Source organism: Ochotona princeps, chromosome 2 (assembly GCF_030435755.1).
Source record: "Ochotona princeps isolate mOchPri1 chromosome 2, mOchPri1.hap1, whole genome shotgun sequence".
Lineage (NCBI taxonomy): Eukaryota > Metazoa > Chordata > Mammalia > Lagomorpha > Ochotonidae > Ochotona > Ochotona princeps.
In genome coordinates, this window is record NC_080833.1 from 73,316,691 (window position 1) to 73,329,370 (window position 12,680).

General features: G+C 40.0%; 1 protein-coding gene across 1 annotated transcript in view; it reads right to left on the minus strand.

The window, feature by feature from the left end:
- SELENOF (selenoprotein F) overlaps positions 1-12,680 on the minus strand; it is a 38,647-nt gene that overhangs the window by 20,889 nt on the left and 5,078 nt on the right. The window contains exon 2 of the mRNA XM_004582078.3: positions 9,254-9,421. Coding sequence (XP_004582135.2) covers positions 9,254-9,421 — 168 coding nt within the window. The remainder of the gene's footprint in view (positions 1-9,253; positions 9,422-12,680) is intronic.

Sequence of the window (12,680 nt, forward strand, 5' to 3'; positions counted from 1 at the left end):
AAAGGCAGGTGAACATGCATGTGAGCACGCGCCAACACACACACGGAAAAAGACAGACAGAATCTCTTCCATTCACTGGTTCACTTCCCAAATATCTGCAACAGTTAGGGCTGGACCAGGCTGAAGCCAGGAATCTGGAACTCAGTCCTGGGCAGCAGGGAGTCAACTACTTGAGTCACATGTGGGCCCCAGGGGGTGGATTAGCAGAAGGCTGGGATCAGGAGAGGACTTGGGAATGAAATCCATGCACTCTAATATTAGATGTGGACAATCCTAGTGGCATCTTAACCACTATGTGGAACACCTGCCCCTGATTTCTTTAAAGATACCAATAGATTTGGAAATAATAAAAAAGTACAAAGGGCATAAAATAGTAGGTAAAATGTTTCTTTGCTTCCCATTTTCCACACAGCAATTTTTAGTTCCTCCACTTGTTATATTCACCATGTTGCACATGGTTCTATAATTCTCACAATATACCAACTTATAAAGATTTAATGATTGTCCCCTTCCAATTTTTATTTATGTTTAATTCTTGCAGTGGTCATTTTCATAAGACTAGATATTATGTTTTCCTCAATTAACACAGAATATCCTGTGAGCCATATACCCACAGACTTGAAAAAGTTAGTGACTTTTAGCTTATTTTGGTATTTGTACAGCATTTCACACTAAAACACATTTAGTGTATAAATGGAAAGTTTGATATAGGTATGTTTTGGACATTAAGTTATAAAGCAACCCGAATTTCTTAAAGGGTTTCTTTTAAAATATTGCAATCTGCAAATCTGATAGAACGTTTTAATTTGTTTAGACAGAAAATGATCCTAATGTGTAATACCAAAACAGTACCTTTTCTTCCCCCCACAAATTAAGCAAATATGAAAAATAACAGATTTAAATAGTAGCTTTAGCTCAATTAAATAACTTCATAAGGTCAATGTTAACGTTTTGATTTAGTATTTTTTAGTTGTTTGACTTTAGACAAAACCTAGTTGCCTCAGAATCAACTATGAAACGGGAAAATTGACGACACCTGCTGGGAACATTACTCAAACCAGTGTTTGGAACAGTGCCTTCTTTCAGTAAGAACTTAAGATCAATGGCTATTACTATCAAGCAAATATTTGTACGTTTAGTATTTTTGCTACAAGTGTTTTTGTGATACTTACATTGAATCTGAACAACTCCCAAACATTATCCACTCTTACAAAATTCTTGGTCAATAATTTTACATTATAATTAGAACAATCTGCTAAAGATTTAAAAAATAATTTTGTTGCTTCAGAAGAAATCAGTTTATGTATTGATACCACAGGCACATAATAAAGGCGAAGCTATCTTAAGCAACTGTGAAATTTCTTTCATGACTACAATTTCATGCACAGTTAGCTTAACCTCCATTTCATCTTTCTACGTTTTACACATCAGTAGCATTCTCTTTCTGATGGGGCAATGGTTAAAATTTGCCACTGTGTAGAATAATGCTGTTTAAGCTGACTTTTGAATTACTCTGAAATTAGTTACACAATTTTCATGTATAATGGAAACAACCACATGCTGTGATGCTTTTTTAAATTAGAATTTCTAAAAAGTTATCTGAGTTATTTCAGAATGTTTTGTTGGGCCCTAATGAAAGCCAGATTTGCTAATATATTCTTGAGAAACAAGTTGTGGCAGCTATTTAAAGTTTTTGGTAAACTGAAAAGTAAAGATTTGATAATCTAAAATAAAAGCTGGTAATGTAATTATTACTAAAATTGTTAACTAAGAATGCAAAGGGATTTTAAGGAGATCTTGTCTTCCACACTGATTCAACTTCTGACAGTAACTGTGAAGTGTTATCCTTAGTATTTTCAAGATAAGAGGCAAACAGAGTACAGGTTTAAAAACTTAGGGCTGTGGAATTAACAGACCTGATGTGATCCCCAGGAAACTTTGGATAGATTATTCCTTTGGTTTTCTTTTCTGCTAAATAAGGACAATAGCTGTGATACTGTAACATTGTTGTAAGGATTAAATAAACACTCAGTATATAACCAGTGTAAGTCTTGCAAAGGTGAGTCAAGGTGATTATGACAAGTGAGGACCGCAGTATTTGGCATAGCAGCTAAGACATACCCCATACTAGAGAGTCTGGTTTCCAGTTCTTGCTCCATTCTCAATTCCTGCTGATGCACAGAAGGTAGCAGGTAATGAAGTAAATTGGGATCAAAACCTTAATCTCAATCCAGGTTTTACATCAGCATGTCCTGTATTCCATTTTTAATAAAGGTCTTTCAGTTTTCACAATAGGCTTGTCCTAAGAAAATTGAGTTCTACTTCAGCCACGGTCTTGACATTCTTCTAGTAGCAAATTTTTGTCTCCAGATATAATCTATCACAAGTTCAAATTTACAGATTCTTCCTTATTAACATGCATCATTTGGCAAACTTAAACATTTGACATAATTTATTTCTGTATTTTGTTTCACACAAATAATTGTAAATGGGAAATTTTTATACTATTATATTTAACAGTTCATATTATCTTGTATTTATTTTCTTTTAGCCTACCTGGCCAATATTGAGCTCTATGGTACTTTTTGAGTTCTCCAAATACCCTTGTTTTGTCTTCTTTTTTCAGTAGCAAACCAGAGGTTACTACCATTGTCATTACAACTAACTGGAAACATTTACCTAGTTTTACTATAAGACACGATTTTAATCAGTATATGCAAACTGACTCATGAAATCCTCATAACCACTCTCTGAGATAGAAACTCTTGCTATCCTTAATTTGTGGATGGGGAAATAGACTCATCAAGTGCTTGGTCCAAGAATACCAGTCAAGTAGCAGACAGGATCTGAATCTGGGGAGACTGTCTCAACCATTACTCCAACGATCTTACTGATTTCATCCAGAATGAATGAATAGTAAATTAAGCTCAAAATAATTTGTTTATCGGTTCACACAGATGAGTAATTCAGTTAAATACATTCTGACCTACAGAAGCTGCTCTGATTTGATGACTAACTTGACCTTCAGAACAATAGTTCAGAAGTGAGGCAAGTATAAACACAGAATGAAAGTGCTGGAACTAATTAAATATTTTGTAGGAAGAAAAAGAAATCACTGGAACTACAAGGATCTTTGTGATACAGGTCTAAAAAAGAATACATATCAGCTAAAGAGATAGAGGCATGAAAACAAGGAGGAATATGAATGTTTTTAAATAAAGTCTGAAAGAATCATCTGCATTAAGATAGGAACATTTTTAAAATCTTTTAAAAAACTGGTTTTACGTATTTGAGAGGCAGGAAGGCTGAGAGAGGCAGATCATTTGCTGGCAATAGTTGGCCAAAGCTGTCATGTAAAAACACAATTTTGGACTCCTAGGTGAGGGGCAAGACCCTTATTACCTAAGCTATTACCATTGCCTCCCATAGTCTGAACTAGCAGGAAGCTAGAATTGCGAATCAGGGATGAGAGTTGAACCCAAGTACTCTGAAGCAGGCTGCAAGCTAAACACCAGCTCTTTAAATTGCTTTATTTTGGCACCATGTTGCTTGCTGGAAGACCAGGCCAGGCCTGGGGTCCACTGCTGATTCAGCTGCGGACATGACAGCTGTGAATTGTCCTGGGATGGGAAGTTTGGGGATGTACGGGTGAGGGGATCACTGAGGAAATACATTACGGGTGAGGAATGACTTTTTGGGGACTTTTATGGATTGGGCCACTGCAATTGCAGGTAAACGAGGGGGCTGAGATTGGGTGGTTTGGAGTGGGGAAGCTGGAAGACATGTCTAGGTGAGACCAGACCAGGACACTTGGCCATGTGGGAGACTTGGGCTGGGCTAGCTTGCATCGATCACAGCTCAGTGGTGCACAGGAAACTCAGGGCTGGGGGCCCAACATGGCAGGACTAGGCCATAGAATCTGCAATGAGTGTCAGGGCACGGGGCCATGTTAAGCAGGGTCATGACACTAACCATTATGTCAGAGAATCAGGTCTGGGAACAGGTTCTGAGGAGAATCTGTCAGCTCATCCCTGTGTAACTGCAATACCTACTGGTTTGAGAGCTGGGAGTGGGGATGGCTGAGCTAGGCATGACCATGGAACTCACCAACACGCATGGGAACTGGGGTTCAGGGTAGGCCAGGTTGGCCCAAGCTGCAGCATCTGCAGGTGTACCCAAGAATTGAGTGTGGGGACAAACTGGGATGCAGCACCTACCAGCAGGCACAAAGGCAAGACTGAGGGGGCATGCTATGCTGAAAAGGACCCTAGCATCCACTGATACATGTGAGATCAAGGTCTGGGAGCAAGCCTGGTGGGGGAACTTCGGGAACTCCCGTAGTAGGCTGTAGCCTCTGCTGGTGAGCATGAGAGTTGGGGCTGGGTGTGGGCTGGACCTGACAGAGCTGCTGTAATTGTTGGTAGGTGTGTGGGCTTGCTGTGGGGGGGGGTGGACATATGGCCAGTTCAAGTTGTGGTATACGCTGACATGCATGACAGCCAGGATGGGGTGTGGGCCATGTCAAATTAGACTTCTGTATCTGTTTATCTGCACGAGAGCCAGGGATGGAGGCAGACTGGGTAAGGCTAGGCTGCAGCACCACTGGTGGTGGGCTGGGCAGCATCTGATGGCAAAGGCCAAGATGGCGTATCAGGTATTCTGGGCTGAGTCAGAGAAACCACTAGCACGTGCAAGATTTGTGGCTGGGAGAGGCCTGGCTGAGGAGGTAAGATGACGCACCTGCTGGGATGTGGTTACCACTGGGGGAGCTACACTGGGCTGGACATGGCTGTAGCATCTGTTGGCATGGGTGTGGACTGGGTCAGGTATGCCAAACTAGACTAGGCTCCAGCATCCACGGGGGTAGGACAGACTGGGCTAGGTCTTGGCACTCAGTGAATCACAGGAGAGCTAGGTCTGGGGGTGGGCCAGGCGGGGCTGGACTGTAACATCCAAATTAAGTGCCAGAATGGGTGTTAGCCAGATGGTCAAGGCTGCTGTATCTGCCAGTAAATGCCATGAGAGGAGGGAGGCCAAATAAGGCTGGGCAAAACACCCACTGGTGTCTGAGAGATTTGTGACTGGGAAGTGACCTGTTAGAGGAACTTGGGAAACTCCTCTGTCAGGATGCAGTCCCTGCTGGTGAGTGCAGAACTGAGGCTGTGAGCAGCTCAGACCAGCCCAGTTTACAGTACCCACTGGTATATGTGAGGGTCAGGTCTAGGGGCAAGAATGACTGGGCCAGTTCGCAGCACCCACTGACATATCCAAGAACCAGGATGGGGTGCAGCACCAGCAAGTTCACATTAGGGCTGGGACTGGGTGCTGGCTGAGCTGGGCTAGGCTGCAGCACCCACCAACATAAGCTGGAAGTGGGGGCAGGCCAGGTGCAGACAGACTGCAGCACCCACCAGTGAATCCTGAAGTGAGGTGGCCATGCCAGATTGGGCCACAGCACCAACCAGCATATGTAAAAACGGAGGGAGGGGGCTGTGGGAACTGCCCTGATGGACCACTACTTCTACTGGTGAGCTTGAGAGCTGGGACTTGGGGAAAACCATACTGGGCAAGAGTGTAACACCTGTTGGCCTGCATGTGAACTGGGTTGGGGGAGAGCCAGGCCGGACTAGGCACTGCATCTGCTGGTGCATACCTGAGCCAGGTTAAGTGTAGGCTTGTTGGGCTTTGACATAGCCACCAGAAAGCAAGTACCGAGATTGGGAACAAGTCCTGTCAGGCTAAACTACAGTACCACATGGAAGGAGCAATCTCTTGGGCTAGGAGCGGGTCCTGTAGGGAAATTGCAGGGACGCCTCTGTTGGGCTACAGCTCCATTGGTGAGCATGATGGGGCTGGCCTGGAGGACAGGCAGCAACACCCACCAGCGTAAGTGTGAGTGGGATAGTGGGGTCAGTCAGGTTGAGCTAGGATGTAGCACCCATGGGAGTGTATAAGAGCTGCACAGAATGCAGAGGGCTTCCAGTAACATGGCAGAGGATGGAGGGCAGAACAAATTCGACAATTCTCCCAGCTAAGCTTCAACAGCAAGGATCTTGGTAAGTGGAGACTCTTAAGGGGGACTACGTCAGCCAATGGACCTTGGAAGGGTTTTCTTAACCTTGCAGCAACAAAATCAACAGCATCTCAGAACTATCAAAATCTCTTAAACAGTACTCTTGGAACATGCTCCATATCCGAGATCCTAGGACAGACAATATCAAGTGGCTGTCTCCCATCTCCAGGTACTTATGTGGTTAGGCTGCTGGTAGCAGCTGTCTCCCTTTCTCTTCCCCAATGCAGGAAGAAAAAGAAAAATGGAAAATGCTGTCTCATATACTTTCTCCCATAACTTGACCCTTCCTACCCTTATTAGTGGTCCACACGGGCATACATCCCTCTCAACTATGTAAACATCATCAAAAATAAATGCACATAAAAATAGTTGGTTTATTTTTATTATGTTCTACATGGAAGTTTTCGTATGTAGAAATCAGAAAAAATTACGTAACTGCCATAGCAAGTTTAAGTTCACAGAATTGGCATGAACATAAAACGATGAGAGAAAAAACCCAAGTCATTGAAATATTATGTATAATCTTAGAATCTGTAAATTCAAAATTATTTGAATCTGATGGTCATGTGCCCTTTGAAAAAGATATTTATTAAGATTGTGGCCATGATATAGGATTGTGGCACAGTGAGTTAAGCTGCTATTTTCAATGCTGGCATCAAGTATCAGAGTGCTGGTTCATGTTCTGTTTTGCTTTCTTTGTGCTATTGTATCTGGAAGGCAAAGGAAGATGACTCAAAATGTCCTGCAACCCATGTGAGAGACCAGAATGGAGTTCCTAGCTTCTGGCTTTAGTCTGTGCAGCCTGACCATTGCAGCCATTTGGGGAGGGAACCCTTTCTCTGTTACTTTTTTTTTTCTTAATTTAAAATTTATTTATTTTCAGTAGAAGGGCAGATATGTAGAGAAGAGGAGAGACAGAGAGGAAGATCCTCTATCTGGTGATTCACTCCCCAAGTGGCCACAACGGCCAGAGCTGCGCCGATCTGAAACCAGTATCCCAGATCCTCCTCGGGGTCTCCTATGCAGGTGCAGGGTCCCAAGGTCCTGGGCCGTCCTCAACTGCTTTCCCAGGCCACAGGCAGGGAGCTGGATGGGAAGCGGGGCTGCCGGGATTAGAACCGGCACCCATATGGGAGCCTGGTGCGTGCAAGGCAAGTACTTTACCTGATAGGCCACCATGCTGGGCACTCCCTGTTATTCTTTAAAATACATAAATAAATCTTAAACAAAAAAAGCCTTTTAAATGAATAACAATTATTAAATGATCAGCTTTATCTTGAATTGCCCTATAAGGCTTGCAAGTATTAATTAGCAAGTACCAAAATGTTTTAGTAACATTTCTTTAGTACATGAAAATGAGTAAAATATTTTTAAATTACAATTTTACCTTCCAAAGAACTTCTTAATGATTTACACAGTCATCTTTAATTGTTCATATTTTATATAAGACATTTGTCTATAGCAATTTTTTACTTTTATTAGATAAAGACTAAGTATAGCTATGATTTCAAATTAAGCCTCAAATTTGAGTGACTCAGAAAAGAGTGTTTTTGCTGCAAAAGTTCAGGGAACATGCATACTATAAAAAAGCATGCGTGGATTTCAGTTATTTACAACAAAATACATTTTTGCTAACTTGTTTGAAGAGGATTTAGTTTGGGGAATTAAGAAGGGTAAGACATGAGTCTGAAAACAGTCCCTTATTAGAATAACACTGATACTAAAACTGAAGCAAAAACGTCAAATTTATAGTGAAGCCTGGATAAAAGAATGGTGAAAATCACTGATGCTTTAAAGGAAATTTTTGGAGATAACGTCCTAAGGCAATCAGCAGCTTACAAATAGCTCATTTTAAGAAGGGAGAAGCCAGTGTTGAAGATCATGCCCACAGCGGCAGACCATCTGTATCAATTTGTAAGGAAACAAAATTAATCTTGTTCATGCCTTGATTGAAGAGAACTAATGATTAACAGCTGAAACACTCAACTAATCACAAATCACAAATGGCCCAATTTACAAATTCTGACTAAAAAAAGTGGAACATATTTTTCTGCTCTGTTGGTGCCAAAATTATTATGCCAAATCAGCTAAAGAACACAGCATAGAAAGTTTAAGCACGTGAGATCAAGAGAGAACTATAATGACACGAAACCTGGCTCTATGTGTATGATCCTGAAGACAAGCCATAGCCAAAGCAACGGCTACTAAGAGGTAGAAATGGACCATCAAAACAAATGTTGAGTGTTCAAGCGCAAAAAGTCAGGACAACAGACTTTATGGGGTGTTTAGGCATTTTTCTTGTTGACTTTTTGGAGAAAGAATAATAACACTCTATTATGAGAGTATTTTGAAAATGCTAGCAAAAGATTCAGAACAAAAATATCCAAGAAAGCTTCACCAAGGATTCTCTACCATGGCAATGCTCCTGCTTGTTACTCTCATCGAACAAGCATTTTTGCTGTTGTTGAGAATTTTGATGGAAAATTATTAGGAATTCACCTTACAATATTGATTTTATTCCTTGTGAGTCATTACATTTGGTTATTCGTTAACCCTTTATTTTAACATTTTGATGAAAAGATTTAAAAACAGAAAATTCGCTGCTCATTTAATCAGTGGGTTCAAAACAAAGATGATTTTATTGGAGAGTCAGAACTACTTATGTCAGGCTGTTTCCAGGTGTTACAGGTTAAGTAGGTACCTGGATTTATTATGTGTAAATTAATAGTACTGGTTCATAATCTTTAGAAACTAGATTTAGATCAAAAGTAATTGTCTATAATTACGTACCAGGTGTTATGTACTTCAATTTCATCTCAAATTTTCATAACACTGGCTTACTCTCAGAAACAAACAAAATCTCCTAATTCCTTATTCTTGGTTTCATATGGTCAGTTGATGAAGACCAGCGGCTTGGAGCTACAGACTCCAAGCGTGCTAACAGCATTGTGAAGCTCCTCTTTGCTTGAAAACCATGGTGGAATGGGATCTCAGTGCACAATGCAACTCAACCTTCTGAGTTGTTCTGATTAGTCTGATGGGAGACGGGGAAAAGGGTGGGCTTCACTAAAAATATAAAAGTGAGAGACTTCTTCATACAGTAACTACATTGGTTAAGCAATTTATATTTTACATTACCTCAGCTAAATCATCTCATGCAAGACATGCAGAAAACAGTACCTTTTTAGTTTCAAATTGTGCTTCTTCCTGGCAGCATCCTCTGCAGTCAGGATCCAGCTGCAGCAGGTTGAACTGCCCAAGAAGATCACAGGAGCTGCAGAGCAAGTTGCTAGAGAAGCCTAATTCTCTGCATGCCTCCGATGAAAATTCTGCCCCCAAAGTAGAGATCTGAAAATTAAAAAAAAAAAAACAAAAAACTCCATATTTACATTTATTACAAAGCATCCATAAAAAGAGAAAACAGGGTTTATCCTGGATGTGAGTAACTAAAACACTTCACTTGGAGACAAGTTGTAATGATTCATAAACCTTGTTTTTCTCAATTTTCCCTACCGGCTTTTTTCTTAAAAGCTTGACATCTTTGTGGATTAACAAAAAAATAAGTATGTATGTTACATCCTTTACTAAATACTCATTATTAAAAGGAATTTCCTTAAGAAAAATTAATTTCCATTACATTTTAAGAATAGCACTTGTTTGAGTCCCTGTACTCACAGGAGCTGAATTATCTGCAGTCACATCTAGCTAGGGAAGGGTAGAAAATATGATGGAGTAAGGAAAGAAAGAAGTACAGATCAAATTTCTGATTTTAAATAAAAGGTCGACCACTTAAAATATGTGTGACTCTTGGACAAACTATTTAGTCTTAACTCATGCCTTACTCAGGACCCAGGATTTGGAACAACGCTCCTCTAGGTCCATCAGTGAAAAGAATCATGCTATTGTCCAGGCTGAGAACCTTGTGTGTCCTGCCTCTCCGTCGGAGTTTCCCACAACACTATGACTTTGTGCATCCTACGTGTTCTTAAAGTGTGATGGTAGTCTTCCACTGAAAAGTGGGGCCGACGTTCCTTCACCTTGAACACCAGAGGCTGTGACTATTCAAATTACGAGTCAAAAAACCAAACCAAACCAAAACCTTGGAATATATCATGAAATGGAAATAGCTTTCACCTGGCCAGGGCTGGCATGTGCACTTTCTTTGGGACCATCAACTCTGGAATTTAGCCAGAGTATTAAGTCTAAACTGGAAACAAGACGTAAGGCCCATGTATAGCAACTGAAGACAAGATGTAATGCCCAGCTGACACTCTCTCCTGACAACCAAGCATCAACTACTAGACATGCTAATAAAAACCCTTCAGATTTCAAGCCCCAGTCTGCCTGCTAGGGCAGAGGAATCCATGGAACAGACAAGCCATCCCTGCTATTCCATGTTATAATTGCTGAACCACAGAATCGGAAAGCCCAATGAACAACTGCTCCGCACCATAAATTCTAGGGTAATAGATTTTGCAACCATAGCAACTGATACATGCAATAAAAGTAAATTCACGTTGAAAGCTGCGAACTGCTAACAAGTCTAAGAAAGTGTTATCATAGTCAATAATCATGCAAGTGTACTATCTGGTTTTATTCTAGCACTTACTGACAGGTGGTATGAATTTGCAAGACATGTATTTCAAAGTTTCAAGAAATCTTGATTTGAATGTTGGCACAGGGCAACCTTACTTTGGAAATTCTGAACCGGGCAAAGTCATCACATATTTCACAGTTCTGAGAATCAAAGGGGAAACTGTATAGAAAGCATCTAAAACCCTGCCTGGTATACAGTAGAGATTTAAGAAATGTCAGTCCTATTCTCACCTTTCACTGTGAAAATACACTAAAAAAAAAAAGAAGGATAAAACCTATGTAAATGCTGAAAGTATTGTACCACACATGGCCAAGTGGGGAAATACATATATTTTAAGTTTAAGAAGTCAATTTTTTCTAGCTATTCTTACATTTGAATAGATTTGAAAATATCAGAATATTTTTAAAAGCACGTTAACTACCAAAAGCTAAACAGTATAGAAGAGTTCAAAATTATAAGTTAAATCTGTTATTTTCTGATCTCTCAAAAAGTGACAAACACTTAAATTTGTACATTAAGGCCAAACACAAATTTTACAATATTTGTAAGAAAAAAAAAAATTCTAACGATAAGGTCATGATTGGGGTAACCATTTGACTTGCTCCTTTTTCCCTTTCTCTTTGTATTATTTTTCTAGCAATAATGAGTTCCTTGTAGATGAGGGATGTTGGCAGGGAAACTGGACTACCTGTGTTGTAGAATAGTTACAACTATATATTTTATCACACATATGCATTAGTTGTCCCATAGTTCTTTACTCAGGAAACAGGTTTACCACATTATTTTGAACAGATTTCAAATATGAGAGAGACAAAGACAGGTTTGCAGAACATACTTCATGAAAATGAGTTATCAGAAAGATGATCATTACAGTACACTTTTCCAAAGCACCAATTTGCTAAGCATTTCCCATTAGTATTCCATTTAATCTCAATCACCCTCTGCAATAGGTATTACTATCCCTATTTTACAGGGCAGAAAAAGAGTTTAGGAAGGTCCAGGTAATTTGTTTCAGATTATGCAGCAACCAATAGCAGCATGAAGGTCCTAATTGTGGCCTGCCTTCCAAATCCCCCGCTATGGTTTGAATAGGACTTGTCCTCACCAAACTTAGGTTGAGACTTGATTCCTCTATGCCACAGGGAGCGGTGGGAGGTGGGCTCTAACCAAGAGAGCTCAGGTCATGGGCAGAGCCCTCAGTGCATGATGTATGCCTTCCTTCTGGTAATGGGGAATTCCTTAACAATCATGGGAGTTCACTCCTTTTTTCCATTTCCCAAGTGCCCATTTAGCCTTCTGCTTTCCACCACAAATTGAAGCAATTAAGAATCCCTAATGTCCAGAATATAAGGCAAAATAAACACTTTTTCTTTAGTTATTGAGAATCAGGTGTGTTCTGTTACAACATGACATGCAGTAAGACAACCCTTAACCAGTATCACTATTATTATTTCAGAGCATCTGTAACATACATTATCCTATATATCATTAAGGGCAACAAAAACAAATATACAAAGCACAAAAAAATCTCATGTAAAGGAGTGAAACGGACACTTTGACATTTGATCATTGCTTATAGTCTGTATTCTTGATAACAGTGGTTTTTCCATTTTAGTACTTGTTGAATTCTGTATTTTGTAAAGGGCTAAGTTTGCAATTAGAGAAAATTCAAATTAAACCATTGTAAAAATAAGAAAATGAGGTGGAGAGAGGGTAGGAAGTATATTTATGTTCTTAAAATTGTACATATGGAAAACATACTTGTTCTCTTTATATTAAAAAAAGACAAAAAATTATGAAAACATGGTTATATAATTTTATAACCCATGGAATCCATCACAAAACGAGTAATGGGGCGTGGAGGGTGGGCTAAGCCATCAAAGATACATAATTAACCATACCACTTTAAGTATATACCTTTCTGAATGGAAATATTATGCATGACCTGAATGAAGGACTGAATACCATTTAGTTCTCAGGCACTTCAGGAAACAGCTCCCTTAGGCCATA